This window comes from Elephantulus edwardii, unplaced genomic scaffold, assembly GCF_000299155.1.
Source record: "Elephantulus edwardii isolate Elephantulus edwardi_28Jun2011 unplaced genomic scaffold, EleEdw1.0 scaffold00139, whole genome shotgun sequence".
Taxonomy (NCBI): domain Eukaryota; kingdom Metazoa; phylum Chordata; class Mammalia; order Macroscelidea; family Macroscelididae; genus Elephantulus; species Elephantulus edwardii.
In genome coordinates, this window is record NW_006399889.1 from 4,017,600 (window position 1) to 4,034,093 (window position 16,494).

Here is a 16,494-nt window from a genome sequence, read left to right on the forward strand (position 1 = left end):
GGCCGTCCTCAGTTTCATCATGCAGGGTTGTGTGATCTGCATAATACAGACTGTTGAGTCTACCTCCAATCCTGATGTCACATTTCTCCTCATAGAGCCCAGCCTCTCAGATGATCTGTTCTGCATATAGATTGAAAGGGTATGAAGATAGGACACATCTCTGGTGTAAACCCTTTCCAATTTTGAACCATGCAGTGTTTCCTTGCTCTGTTCTGACAACTGCCTCCAGGTCCAAGGATAGGTTTCTCATAAGCACAATCAAGAATTCTGGGATTCCCATTCTTCTCAGAGTCAGCCACAGTTTGTTGTGAACTACTCAAACACCTTTAGGCAGCTTTATTTTGTCCTTCCGTATCACAATGACTCAGAATTGACTCAATAATAGTGAGTGTGAACTTTCTTCTTGTGGATTTCTTATTCAGGCACTCTACTAACATTAATCATTATTTCATGTTGGTTTGATTTTTCCCTCACCTTTCCTTAAAAAGACTTATTCAGTTTCCTGCTAAACACACATATCAATATCTATCTATTTACCTATACACACAGTTTCACATATATAACATGTACATATGTATTATATATATGTATATGTGCACACTCATGTATGTGGACTCGAGGGTATAAAAGTATGTATCTCTGTGCAGACAGACTTGAAAAGAATAAGTAGACTAAATAGATATGAACTCTTATATTACATGCAGTGGCTGGTATGCTTAGGACGGTTAATTTTCAGTGATAAAATTGCTGTAACAACAAGAATATAACCAATATAATTGAGAGATCATGAGACACAGAATAGGGCAAGGTTCAGATCTACTGTTCAAAAAGTCACTATGAGTCCTAGACAAATGATGGCATCTAACAACAATATGCCTACAGAGCTCTGGTTATATAGTCTATAGGGAGTTGCACTGTAGGAAGTTAAACCAAAATATGTGCTTCTTAGACAGTTTGAAACCACCAGCACCTCCACAAGATGGGCAGTCTTCTCTTAGGTGATTTACAGCCTCTAGAAAACCTGCAGGAGGGTTAGTTATGAGAAGGTTCTCACTTGACAGCTTGAGTGGAGTCATTTGATACACCTATAGTTAACTGCTAAGCTATTACCTGGAAAGTTGGAGGTGGAGACCCACCCCATGAAGGTTTGTAAGAAAGACCTGGGGTTCTGCTTCTGAAAGGTCAGAGCCTTGAAAACTGCCAGGAGCACAGTCCCAATATGTAGCTTATGAGGACAATAGGAATCACAATCGACTCAACAGCACCTGGCTTGTATGCCTAGTTTTTGTTGGTATTCTTCCTACCCAAGGCTGGGCTTGGCTTCTGCTTAAACACAGAACATCTGCAAAAGGCAGAACAGATCTTGTGACAAAAAGTCAATATAAACCTAACCACCTTTTATGTGTCTGTGTTTTTTGTTATTTCAGGCACAGGGTTAACTTCTTTCTAGTCCTTTTCGAGATGAAAGAGCAGTAATTCACAATAAATGTATCTCAAACATCACCATCAAGCTTATTCTCTCCACTGAAGGCAGATAGATTGTGTTAAGAACACATGAAAAATGCTTTCTGGTATTGAACAAACAGAGGAACTTGTGTGTCCTGCCACTGTCACAGGAACGATTCACAACTGTCTGCCCAGAGAGAGTACACAATTAGCAAAGAAGACCATGGGACACCAAAATGGTTTTGATTTTATATATGGCAGTTAGCAATTAGAACTCTGGTGCTTAGTGGTAAGGGGTGGTAAGGGGTAACACTATCAATCCAAAGGCATGTGGTTTGAATCCATCAGATGCTTTACAGGAGAAAGATGGGCAATGTCCTCCCATGTGATTTGTTGCCTCTGAAAACCTACTGGAGGGTCAGCTATGAGTTTAAGTCCACAGTGAAAGTAGATAACACCACAAGTTATGCACCTAATGCGAGGGGAATGTTATTTATCCCCATAATGGGAAATGCAAACTAATCTTAACCCAAAACTATCAGAAGACATCACTTTGGTAAGTATAAATTTTCAAATGCGTCCTATTTCATACTATCTCCAAGTAGCCTGATTTGCTATAATTCAGAGGTTCAAATCTATTGTTTTCTCATGAATTCTGCAGATATTCGGTTAAAGAAGAAATACGACTAGGTTTGGGGTTTTTGTTTCTGATTTAGAATGATGAACTCAGAGTAAAGCCACTGAGAATTCATACTACACCTCTGTGTGAACTTTAAAAGGCATCCAGTCCCTCTCTGAGCAGATGCAGCCCCTTGAGATACATACACACAAACACATGCACACACATTGGGTTCCACTTGCTCTTTGGAACAACCTGAGAATAATTTGCAGCAGCCTCAATTCTGGAATTAGCTCAGGTTCTGGAAATGTTTAGGGGAATTAAAGATGTCTGGAGATTGCATCCATCCACTTCCCCACTGCCACTATGTGGTGGCATACCAAACCAGTTGCCCTTGAGTTGATTATGACTCCTGCTGCCTTCATGGGCCCTCTTAATATGATGAGCAAATTATTTGAGAAGGTGGACTCTATGAAGAGCAATGTGGCATGAGTATTGAAGGAAAACTCATCAATAACCTTCAGTTTGCAGACAACACAACCTTGCTTGTGAGGAGGACATGAAGCACTTGCTACAGAAGTTTAAATATTGCAGCCTTCAATATGGGTTGCAAAAATCCTTGCCACAGGACTGATAGACAACATCACAGTGGGTGGAGAAAGGATTGGAACTGTCAACAACTTCATCTTACTTGGATCCACAATTAGTATTCTTGGTACCAACAATCGAGGAGACATATTGCACCAGGAAAGTCTTTAGGCAGGTACTTCTCCAAATTATTGAAGAGTAATGATGTCAGATTGAGGACTAAGGTGCACCTGATTCAGGTCATGGTCTTTTTAGTCACTTCCTATGCATCTGAGAACTGGATAATGATTAAGGATAACAGAAGAGGAAATAACGCCTTTGAACTGTGGTATTAGAGAAGAGTACTGATTATCCTCTGGGCTGTCAAAAGAACAAACAGGTAAGTCTTAGAGAAGATGCAGCCAGAGCACTCCTTGGAGGTAAACATAATGAAGTTTCATCTCACATACTTTTGCCATGTTGCTAGGAGAGGTTACTCCTTGGTGAGGGACATCAAGCTTGGGAATGTGGAAGGATGGTGAAGAAAAGGAAGACCTATGACCAGATGGAGGTGACTTGCAGCAATGGTCTCGAGTGTGTCAATGATTGTGGGGCTGGAATAGTAAAGGACAGTGTTGGATTGGATATTCATAGGGTCTCTATGAGTGATACTTGGCAGCACCTAACAACAATAACTATCTGTATGTAGGTCCCTGTTATCTTTAATGAATCTACACAAACTGCTACCCATTTGAGCCCCCAATCAGTTCCTTCTCAGTACAAGAGCTAGTTGTTGTGTACCATAGAGTCAGAATCGACCCATAGCTGATCCTCTGGCAGGCTTTCAGAGACAGTTAATCACATGGGAGGAGATTGCCCATCCTTCTCCCACACAAGAGCTGAAGTGACACATACCATGCATTCTCATTACGCCCAAACCAAAAATGGTCTTCCTGATTGGGCCCCAGATTACTTCTCCAGCCTCAATTATTCAGTATGACCCGTAGTGAAATGGATTTATATAGCTGCTGTGACAGTAAACACAGACATAGAAGATCAGGGAAAGTATGCAGGATTGGGGAAAGCATGCAGGATTGGGTAGGGTTTGTTCTGAGCTATGAGTCAGAGATGACTCAATCTCACCTACCCTTAATGCTTCATAGTCTTCATGTTCAGTTAGCTAACAGGTCATTTCTTGTAGGCCTTTCTTATCTCTGAAAACTGAAAGGAGTATACTTTCTCTCTCTGTGGGCCCCATAACTAGCTGCACTTCACTGTGCAACAAGTTTTACATTTCATGTGATTATCTGCCTACCTCACCTGGAAGGCCCTTGTTGGTACAAAAACACAAGAGACACCTATTTGGCTACTTACATTTTTAAGTGTGTGTGTGAGGTGAGAGAAATGTTGCACTTTCCTTCAGGGTCTATAGTGTTCTCTTTTTTATTATTTGGGACTGTGATAAATTACAGACAGTGTCTTCACATGGGTACAACTGTGATACATAAACTCCAGAGCTGTGGGGAGCACATGTCAGCGAAATGTGCTCTGCAGACTGGTGAAGGAAGCAGATGCACAGAGAAGCAGTATGAGAGAGAGACTGCTAATAATTCAGGGTTCTCTTGTGCCTTTCAGAGGCCAAACTAGCTTCCTGTCCTTGTGTTTCGCTGAGATAATCCCACAGCACTAACACAAACATCTCCACCGTATGACTTGCTATTGCTACATTGTGAAGTACCATCAAGTCAGAATGAACCCATTGTTGACCCTCGAGTGGCTTTTCAGTGGCAGTGTATTCACACAGGAGGAGATTGTCTTTCTCCCATAGAGCAGCTAGTGCATTTGAACTGGATGCCTTGGGGTTGCCAGCACAACTTCTTATCACTAAGCCACCAGAGCTACCTACTTTTTGGCTTAAACTGGGTTAAAAATATTCAAATCTGTTGCCACTGAGTCAACTCAGCATTTAACCACTGTACTACCATGGACTATACTAACCCAGATGCCAAACCAAAACTCACTGCTATTAAACCAATTCCAACTTATTTCCACACGATAGAGAAGATCTCCAACATAGGATTTCCATAAATCTTTATGGGCATAGTTGGCCACATCTTTCTCTCAGGGAGAAGCCGGCAGGGTCTAACTCTTAATCCACTGTGTCACCAGGGCTCTTCTCAGACACATTAAGATGGCTCAATTCTTAACAAGTGGAAAATTCACTTGAAAAAGAAAATCAGCAAAATATAATTTTAAATGCACAGAAAACATCCAGGAAATGCATAGCACTGCATGAAAAGTTATGTCTTTTTAATGGGTCTACTGGAACTTTCTGAGATGCCACTGTAGAATGTGGTGTCCAAATACCATCATGGCATAACCACAGCCAGGCAATCTGCTTGTTTTGACACACAGATTTGAACAGGTTCATCTAACCATCTACTGAAAATTTCTGTTTCTCCCCTAAATATTATTAAAAAGCACCTGGAGACATCTTATTTAAATTATAAATTCTTATTCCGTAAATCTAATGTGAACATTCAAATTTTCATCAGGAGAGCAAACTGGAATGAACTTGTTCAAAGCTGATAGCTTTGGAAGAGTGAATGAAATGCCATGGCTCTGCTAATAGGTTCTTGTCACAAGAAAAATACTGCACAGTTGACTGGTGCAGGCCTGGGAGCGGAGCACAGACACTAGAGCTGTGTTACTAAAAGTCGGGTACTCGGTGAAAATACAAATCCGTGAGCCCTATCCCAGGTGTAAATAAGAATATCTGAGGGGTGTCTGAGCTTTTTGTTAGCAGACTCACTGTATGTCTGATAGAACAACATGATTCAGGCCTGCTTAAGAGTTCACTACTTGGCATGTGGTTTGAGGGTAGCAGCAATGGCTTCACATGGGAGTCTACGGGAAATGGATGTCAACCTGTCCCCCGACCTACTGAGTCATAATGTGCATTGTCTCATGAATCAAAATTCACATTGAAGTGGGGGAAACAATATTCTAATTTCCAACTCAATTGCCCACTAGTAATGAACAAAAATCAGTTCAGCTTTGGAAAGCTATAAAGAATATCATTCATGAAGAAAGCAAGAGGTCATTGCAAAGACAGAGGAGGAAAAAACAACCATGATGGATGTCAGTTGAAGTTCTGAATATTGCACTAGAGCTCCAAGAAGTCAAAACAAAGGGAAAGAATCAGGAAGTTAAGGAGCTAAACAAAAGATTTCAAAGGGCAGCTTGGGAAGACAAAGCAAAGTAGTATCATGAATTGTGAAAAGAATTGGAGTTGGAAAATCAAAAGGGCTGAACTCCTCAGCATTTTTTAAGGTGAAATAAATGAAGAACAAATTCAAGCCTTGTAATACTTAAGGGTGCTATGGGCAGAATATTGAATGATCCATAAAGCATTGGAAGAAGTACACAGAATAACAAAAAGAATTGGTTGACACAGAAGAATTTCATGAAACAGCATATGATCAAGAGGCAATGGTGATGAAGGAGGAAGTTCAAGCTGCTCTGAAGGAGCTGGCAAAGAACAAGGCCACAGGGATTGATTAAATACTAACTGATATAACACAACAGACAGATACCGTGCTGTACATGCTCACCAGTTTGTGCTGAGAAATCTGGAGGACATCTATCTGGCCAACTAACTGGAAGAGATCCATGTTTGTTCCCATTGCAAAAAAGTAGACACAACAGAGTGGAAATTACCGAACAATGTCACTGATATCATACATAAGCAAAGTCCTACTGAAGATTATTAAAAAAATGACTGGAACAATATACTGACAGAGAGCTATCAGAAATACAGGCCAGGTTTAGAAGAGGCTATAGCACCAGAGATATTGGTAACATCATATGGATCTTGGATTGAAAGCAAAGAGCACCAGAGGAACGTCCATCTGTGTTTCATTGACCACGTGAAGGCATTTGACTGTCGACCACAACATATTGTGGTTAACCTTGAGTAAAACTGGAATCCCAGAACACTTGGTTGTGCTATGTGAAACCTGTACTTGTACCACTCATTAAGCAGGCCTCAGAACATAGCAAGGAAATGGCATGGTTCAAAATCAGGAAAGGAATGCATCAGAGAGATATCCTGTCTCCATATCTTTTCAATCTATATGCAGAACAGATCATTCAGGAGGCTGGACTTTATGAGGAGGAATATGGCATCAGGATTAGAGGAAGACTCATCAACAACTTGTGCAGATGACATAACCTTGCTCATAGAAACTGAGGAGGACCTGAAGCTTTTGTTGCAGAAGGTCAAGGACTACAGTATTCAGTATGGATTGAAACTGAACATCAGAAGACAAAGATTCTCACCACTGGGCCTATTGGCAGCACCATGATAGATGGAGAAGAGATTGGGGTTGTTAACAATTTCAGCTTGCTCGGCTCCACAATCAACACTCTTGGCAGCAACAGTCAAGAAATCAAAAGATGAATTGCTCTGGGGAAGGCTGATGTTAAGGACTCTCAAAAGTGCTGAAGAACAATGAGGTTAGTCTGCAGATTAAGGTATGCCTGATTCAGGCCAAGGTCTTTGCAATTACTTGCTATTCATCAGAGAGCTAGAAAATGGCTAAAGATTAGAGAAGAAGAATTGATGCCTTTGGGTTGGGGAGAAGAGTATTGAACATACCATAGACTCCCAAGAGAACAAATTTATCTCGGAGAAGATGAAACCAAGCTGCTTGGAGGCAAGGATTTTGAAGCTCCATCTCACATACTGTGGGCATTTGGTACCACAGTCTCTGCTTGGAAGGGTAGAGGGACAACATAGGAGAGGAAGACTCTGGATCAGATGGATTGACACAGAATTGGAATAATGGAGGTAGGTGTATTGAAAACAGTGAGACTAGCTCTGCATAGAGCACAGTTCAGAACTATTGTACATAGGATTTCTGTGAGTCACAGGCAATATAGTAACACATAATAACGGCACATAACAACAACATCATCACTTAAGATTATTTTTTAAATATTAGTCTGAGTCTAGAGATTCTGATTTAACTGGAGTGTGGGTCAGACATCTGGATTTTTAAAAGCTCCTCAGATGATTCAAATGTGCAGCCAAGAATGAAACCACTGTTTATGTAGCATGACCGGATATATTCTAGCAGAAGGAAATCAATTGAACAGATTTTGAAAATTATTGGAAGCATGATAATCTAAAAAATAATGCTTTCTTGATTTGAAATCATAGGATCCCAGCAAGAAACAAAAAATTCTTTTCATTTTACAAGAAGAATCAGCTTGGGAGGTGGGTGCAGGGGAATCATAAAACAAATCCTAGAAGCTCACAAATAAGATCTTATAAAATGCAGCATTCCAAAGAGTCAAATCTATTGCTATTTAGTCTGTTTCCACTCAGAAAAACTCTACAAGAGTGTACTGAACTGCCCTGTGGCTTTCTAAGTCTATAAATCTTTATTCAATTACTGTATCTTTCTTCCTCAGAATTGCTAGTGGTTTTGAATTACTGACCTTTTAGTTAGCAGCTGAACACTTTAACCACTGTTACACCACCTCATCATGTTGTGGTGGTGGTGGTGGTGGTCGGTGCTGTTGATGCAGGTATGACTCATAGCAACCCCATGAACAACAGACCTAAAGCCTATTCTATCCTATACCATCCTCATCATCTCTGATACACTTGAACCCATTGTTGCAGGCACTGCATCAATCCATCTCATTGAGGGACTTCTTCTCTTTCACTGACCCTCCTTATTTCCAAGCATGATGTCCCCCTCCAAGGAATAGCCTCATCTTACCACGCGTCCAAAGTATGAGAGATTAAGCTTCACCATCTTCACTGCCAAAGAGCACTCTTGGATGGACTTTCTCTATGACCTACCCATTTGTTCTTGGGACACTCAGTACTATTCTTTGGCACCACAACTGAAAGGCATCAACAGTTCTTCAGTTATCCTTACTCATTGTCCATTCTCTGATGTATAGCAGGTAATTGAGAAGACCATGGATGGATTCACTTAGCCTTTACACTGAAATCATTGGTTTTAAGTATTTTAGAGAGATTCACGGCAGTAGACTTACACAATGCAATACATCTCCTGATACCAACAGATTCAGTCCTTTCCCCATCTGTCACGATGTTGACTGTTGGTCCTTGGTGAGGACGTTTGTTTTCTTAATGGTGAGATGTAATCCATTTTGATCTTCGGCAGCAAGTGTTTCGTGTCCTTCTCACTTTCAGCAAGCAAAGTTGTGTCATCTGCATATTGAAGGTTGTTGATGAGTCTTCCTCTGATCCTGATATCACTTTCCACTTCATGAAGTCCAGCTACACTAATGATTTGTTCAGCACACAGTTTAAATATTATGGAGAAAGGACATAACCCTAATGCAAATCCTTCCTGATTTTAAATCATACAGTGTTCCCTTGTTTTGTTAGGACAACAGCTTCTTGATCTAGGTGAAGATTTTGCAAGATCACAATTAAATTCTCCTAATTCTTAATGTTAGCTATAATTTCTTATGATCCACAAAGTCAAATGCCTTTGCATAGTCAATAAAACACAAACAGACATTCTTCTGATATTCTCTGCTTTCAGCCAGGATAAATTGGAAATTCACAATTATATCGCCAGTTCCACAGCTTCTGTAAAACCTAGCTTGAACTTCTGGCAGTTCTCTGTCAATGCATAGCTCTAGCTATTTAAGTAATATTTGCTTGCATGTGATATTAATGATATTGTTATGTAATGTCTACATTCTGTTAAGTCACTTTTCTTGAGAATGGGAACAAAGATAGATCTCTTACGGTCGGTTTGCTAGGCAGCAGTCCTCTAAATTTCCTAGAATACACTGGTGAGCACTTTCAGGGGTGTATTTGTTAGGCGACACATGTCAATTGGTATCCCATGAGTTCCTGGGCCCTAAGGTTTTCCAGTGTCTTCAGTAATGCTAGAACTTCCTTCTTCATTACCATTTTTTTTTTTGTTCATATGGTATCTTCTAGAATTTTTCAATGTCAAGTGACTCCTTTCATCTTCTTTTGATGCTTCCTGGATCATTTAAGATTTTTCACATATCATCTCTCAGCGTTGCACCTTGAGGCTTGAATTTGTTTTTCAGTTCTTCTAGCTTAAGAAATACCTACCAGGTTATTCTCCTTTTATTCTCTGTCTCTACATATTTGCATATTTTATTTTCACATTTTCTTTTGTCTTTTCAAGCTGCTCTTTGAAAATCTTCTGTTTAACTCTTACTTTGGTATCTCTTCTTTTTATTTGGCCTTCTTGATGCTCTAATGCAATTTTCATAGTCTCCTTTGACATCCTGGGCCTAGGGTTTGAACCAGGAGGTAGCCTTAAGCCGAAGGAAGCTGGGAAGGAAGCGGCCATGTTGTTCCTGGTTTGGCTGGCACCTTCACAGGCTCGTGGGAAGCTCTCCTTGCCAGAAGGCAGGAGCGTGGTGGTGGGGAGTGCAGGCACCGTGGTAAGCTTTGGAGTGGACTGCTTTTCCGGGAATGTGTTTGACGTGCAGGTTTGCTCTGTCCCTGGAGTGAGGCTAGCCAGCCTGGGCCTAGGGTTTGACCCAGGAGGCGGCCTTAAGCCCAAAGGGCCCTCGTTCCTGTGGCCCTCGAGCCAGGTTCAAATTGTCTTCCTGTCAAACATTCTTCTAGGTGGTATAGCACTGGTCTGTGTGTTGCTGTACAGAGGTAACTCGTGGTTGCTGTGATGCTGAAGCCTGTGACAGTGATGTGCCAATCGTGGTAATGGGCACCCATGGTGGACAGTGTTGGCTGGAGCTTCCCGACTAAATCAAGTCTGGAAGCAGGAGCGGCATCCACTTCCAAAATGGCTTGCCTCTGGAAACTCTATGTACGAACAGTGCTCAGGCTGTTCATTCATAGGGTCGCTATGAGTTGTCTACGACTTGACGGCATTAAACAACACCACAACAACAACTTCTGACATCACTCAAAAAATGTGGAGAAATAGCTATAAACAACCAATAATGGACAAAGTACATTGAAATGCACGAAGTATGAAAATAGGAAGTTGTAAAACATGAAATGGAACGCGTGAAGATTGATATTCTAGGCATCAGTGAGCCGAGATGAACAGGAATGGGTCACTTTGAATCATACAGTTATATGACCTACTACGCTGTGAATGAAAACCTGAAGAATAGTGTTGCATTCATAGTTAAAAATACAATGTCAAGATCTCTCCTGAAGTACAATGTTTTGAGTGACAGGATGCTATTCATACACAAATAAGTAAGACCTGTTAATATGGTTATTATTCAAATATATGCACTAGTACACCTCTTTTCTCTACCCTAACCCTAGGGGGAGAGAAACTACAGAGTCTTACATCTTAATTACTATCTTACCCAAACAAACCAACTCTGAATTCAGAAGTGACTATTAGATAAAAGAGTAAGCAAACACTACATGGTTTAAAACTAATTAAGAAAGGTGTGCTTCAGGGTTGTATCATTTCCCTATACCTAGTCAATCTGTGTGCTGAGAAAATTATTTGAGAATCTGGACACTGAAGAAGAATGTGGCATCTGGATTAGAGGGAAGATTCATCAATAACCTTCGGTGTGCAGATGACACAACCTTGCTTGCTGAAAGTGAGGAGGACTTTAAACACTGCAGAAGATCAAGCACTGCAGCATTCAATGTGGTTTGCATCTTAAAGTCAAGAAGACAAAAATTTTCACCACTGGACAAAGGCAACATCATTATAGATGGAGATAAGATCAAAGCTGCCAATGACTTTATCCTACTTGGATACAAAATAACTACACTTGCAGTCAGGAGATCAGGAGACATATTGTACTGGCAAAGTGTGCAGTCAGGGACGTCTCCAAATTATTGAGGAGCAATGATGTTAGTATGAAGTTTAAAGTGTGTGCCTGATTCAGACCAGGATCTTTTCAATCAACTGCAATGCATCTGAGAGCTGGACAATGACGAAGGATAACAAAGAAGAAAAAATTGTTCTCTTCAAGTTGTAGTGCTGGACAAAAGTACTGAATACCCCATGGACTGCCAAGAGAATAAGCAGATATATCTTGGAGAGAGTGATGTCAGATTGGACCTTGGAAGCAAGGATGGTGAAACTTTGTCTTATATACTTTGAGCATGTTTTTAGGAGAGGGGATTCCTTGGAGAAGGACATCATGCTTGGAAAGGTGGAGGGACATTAAAAAAGAGGAAAGCCTTCAACCAGGTGGACTGATACAGTGACTGCAGCAATGGGCTCGAGTGAGTCAGAGATTTGAATTTGGCATAGGATAGGACAGGGTTCAGATCTGTTGTTTATAAGGTCGCTGTGAGTCATACTTGATAAGACCTAAAAATAGTAATAACAACAACAAGATAAATGTTCTTACCAAGGTGGATACAGAGGTTTAATGACTAAGGTAAACTTGTTTGTAGAAATAGCAGATTCCCACGCTAAATTTGTAAATTTCAAATCCACTAAATCCACTGTATCAATTAACACAATCTTTTCATCTACCTACAAGGCAGCTTTCCTTCCTTTGTTCCTTTGAGACTTGGTGTCAAGATGAAGAGACTACTGTTAGTGGCATTCCTTTTACAAGAGGAAAATCAGAGGAGGGGAAAGGAGATGTTTCAGAAAGTGTCTATTTTTCCATTTAAGAGGTAAATACAACTAGAACCCAGTTATAACAACAGGATGCACAGAGGAAGTCTGTAAGTCTTAAGACCATTTTGAAGGATAACAATTAAATATATTAATTAATGGTCCTGATTAATAATGAACATTTACTACAGGGACAGATTAATAAAATGCATTAATATCACTTGATACCATAAGTTGGATCAGCATTAGCAGACAATGCTATTAAAATGATCATTTTTTCAGTTGTTAATAAGATGCACCTGATACAAGCCATGGTTTTTGTGCTTACTCGCTGTGCATCAGAAAGCTGGACAATGACTAGGGATGACAGAAGAAGAATTGATGTCTTTGAGCTTTGGTGCTGGAGAAGAGTATTGAATATACCATGGACTGCTAGGAGAACAAACAAATTTTTCCTGGAGAGTGTGAAGCTAGGCTGCTAAGACAAGGATTCTGAAGCTCCATCTGACATACTTTGGACATTTTTCAAGGTGGGATCAGTCCTTGGAAAGGGGTGTCTTACTTGGGAGGGTGGAGTGACAGTGCAAGAGAGGAAGACCCTCAATGAGATGGATTGATTCAGTCACTGGGGTTATGGGGATAGGTGTGTTGGAGACAGTGAGATTAGCACAGGATAGAGCAGGGTCTAGGACTGTTGTACATTCGGTCACTATGAATCACAAGTGACTCAATGACACACAACAACAAGAAGTAGTAAAAATTGTATAATCAAAAGATAATCAATTACTACCATTGTATTTACTATAGCTGTTCTTTTACCTGATTAACTCACTGTCATCAAGTCAATATCAAGTCAATTCTGAGTCCTGGGGACCCTCCATTGGACTTCCCAGGTTGTAAATCTTTACTACTTATCTTTTCCTTATGGCACAGTAGGTATATCCAAACCAACAACCTTTTGGTTAGCAAGCCAACACATTATATAACCTCTCTGGTGGAGAAGCCCATAGGGAATTGAGCTGCTAACTCAAAGGCGATGCCTCTCTTTTGGTCCAAATCCACCAGTGGCTCTGAGTGAGAAAGATGGGCAATCTCCTCCAGTGCCAATATCAGCCTCTAAAAACACACTGGAGGGTCAGGTATCAGTCAATTTAGACTCAAAAGCAGTGTGTGTGTGTGAGAGAGAGGGAATAGTGTTATATTTACAATTAATAAAATTAATTAATCAAACACAAAGGAAATTTGGTAATTAAGGTAATTAACTATAGGATTCCTATCCTATAAATTGTCTTTGTTGTTGTTTTTATAATAGTCTTTAAGAGAGAAGAAAGTTGTTTTCTATTCTCTCCTTAGTTGGGCTATGTTTCCCTTTCAAAGGAAGTTGATTGGCTGACTACTTTATAGATACATCGTTGATCTGGTAGAAGGCACAACCATCCTGTCATGCTCCCTGGTTTTAAGAGTAAGAAACGGAATAGTATTGGAAGCATAATGAATAGTGGTAACTCTTTAATATAACAGTTCAACTAAAATTGCAGTTTAGGAACAGATTTTCATTTATTACCCTAAAATATTTTGTATAGTACTAACGTAAGGCACTTTTTAATTTATAATGAAGATATATAATTTAGGCATAATATAAAATTAGGTATACAATTAGAGAGCTTCCATCCTTTCTCCAAAAAAATAAGTTTAAATATAATTTATTAGACTAGCATAATAAAACCTACAAAAACAAACACTTGAAATCACCACAATTAGAAGGCATTAAAATACAATAGCAAACATACTTTTAGCCCACTACAATGTCTATGTTAGTATTCTGAGAGGTTTCTGGCAAATGTATGAGAATATATTGCAGTATAATAATCCCAAAGGAGAAGAGAAAGCCAAAGAATTGAAATTAGTGATGTCTATTTAGGCAGTCAGCTTGTTGGAATGTGGCCCCAAACCAGAAAAAAGCTCTATTTGTGGAAAATATCCAATTAGGGGATTGAGTGGTACAGAGACAAGGTTTTAATAAATAGCTGAAATTGTCAGTTGACTACTAATGATTTCTAAGTATTTATTGAAAACAGCTTAAAACAACAAATATGAAAGTGACAATTGAGCCATAATAGCAAGAAGTCAAATGTTTTTGGCTAAAACCTCTGATTACTGAAGTAATCCTTCAAGACAAATGCATATCGCATGCATAAAACATGAATTCTCTTTTTGTGCTTTTTTGAGGTGTCAATATGAATTAGTTAATTAACAATAGTAGATGACAAACTATTGTTATTCATAAACCATCATGAACCAGTTTTTGTTGTTGCTGTCGTTTCTCTTTAAAATTTTTCAATGTATTTTAGGAAAAACTTGAAAGTAAGACTGTGAAAACCTTTCTGCTCTAAAGATTAGGGAACATTGGAGCTTATAAATTAATAGTAATTACACACTCTGCCCTCCAAAGGGAACTACAGAGTTAAACTCAATTCCTCTAGATATCTGGCCTAACTGCCTTTGTCCAGGAAGACCAAGTTACTGAGAGGTTTCAAATGAAACCGTCTGTTGCAAAGTTGACAAGTTTTATGTTCAATGTAGCTTGTTAAACCATCTTCCCTTTCTAATATTGTCTCTTGACAGGAAAGGGAGTGTTTGTTTTGTCTGCCTTCAACATCTCATGAAAGTCATGCTGGAACCACATACAAAAATTCTGAGCCATGGTTCAGCTTGACCTTGGCCTTTATGAGGGAGCTGCTTGTGCAGAATGCATTTTCCAGAGGATGGAAGGGGATTCTCCTGTGGGAGTAAAAGAAAACCTTACCTGGGTAATCATTCTTGTCTATGTCTGAATCTCCTCTTAAAGTAAAACCAAATCCTGAAGGGACAGCCTGTGAGGCCCAAGCTCCTTGCAGAATTTGGGAAGGCTTTGCGTTTAACCCGTCCTTGTTTCCATTATAAATGAGCACTTTGCCTCGCTGGTCTTTGCTTGCAAAGGGCGCACCAATTGCAATGTCTATAAAGGAAGACATATAAAAAGTCTTTTTTAAAATGAGGATGAATGTTTTAGAAATAGAACCAAGTACAATAAAAAAAGTCAATCAGTTAATATTGTCTAATAGGAACCTACTTGTAGCTGACTATACAGAGGGCTTTTGGAGGCTGTAAATCACATAGGTGATTGCCCATTTTTCTCCTTCTTAATGTCATACAGTAGAGGAAAGATGCCTTTTCCTCTTTTGATCTTAGTTGTTTTATCTGACTTTCACCGTATTAAATCCTGGTGAGTTTCACAATACTGTATCCATATTATAATCAAGGAAGTAAAGACTTAAAGAGGATAAGAACTCGCTTACTATTAAATTTTCTCTTAGCTTGTAGACAGATATACCATTTAGAGTTTGAGAAAGAGGAAGAGAAAATTTAGAGACACAGAGAGAAGACAAATAGAAGCATGCTTAATTTTGTCTTCTTCACTATATTGCACTTCAAAGATGTAGTATATTTTACAAACTGAATGTTTTGGCAATTCTGTTATCAAATATATTGGCACAATTTTGCCAATAATATGTGGTTATTTCATGTCTCTGTGCCACATTTTGGTAATTCTCACAGTGTTTAAAACTTTCTATGATACAATTGTACACTTAATGGACTACTCACTCAAAACACCAAACACATTGCTAGGTAGTTGATTTCAACTCAGTGACTTTCCATTGGGTTTCTAAGACTGTATGTATGGAAGGAATCTGCCTATATTTCTGCATCGGAGCAACATGTGGGTTTTAACACTGACCCTTCTGTTAAGAGCACAAGAGATGATAAACCATACTGTCGAGCTCCTTTAATAGACCACAACATAGTGTAAACGTAATGTTTCTATGTCCTGGGGAATAAACAGGCAAACCATGTAACTTGTTTTAATCCAATATTTGCTTTACTGAAGTGGTCTGAACCCAAATCCACAATGCCTTTGGGCTATGCCTATAGAAGAAAATATGATTTGAAAAACTAACAGCTTCTTCATTTCATTTCCTTGGGTGCTCTCTGGAATTAGAAATTAAAGATTGGAATTGTTTTAAAAACAACATGTCATTTAAAGGTGAACATGTCTTCCCTCTTTCTTCCTTGTATTGCCCTGGAACTATGAGCTTTTAATATGCCTTTGTGATTCATAGTACTTTAAAACTTACTAGTTAGATATTGCTGCAACTGGCTTTTTACAAAGACACCACAAAAGTGGGTAATATTTGCCATAGGCACTAGAACTCT

The 16,494-nt window shown here is 39.4% G+C and overlaps 1 protein-coding gene across 2 annotated transcripts in view; it reads right to left on the reverse strand.

Annotated features, from left to right (window-relative positions):
• The window catches only part of ITGA8 (integrin, alpha 8), a 312,225-nt gene that overhangs the window by 170,287 nt on the left and 125,444 nt on the right, over positions 1–16,494 (reverse strand). For both annotated transcript variants that reach the window (XM_006894290.1, XM_006894291.1), the window contains one exon: positions 15,047–15,238. In XM_006894290.1, the coding sequence (XP_006894352.1) occupies positions 15,047–15,238 (192 nt within the window). The remainder of the gene's footprint in view (positions 1–15,046; positions 15,239–16,494) is intronic.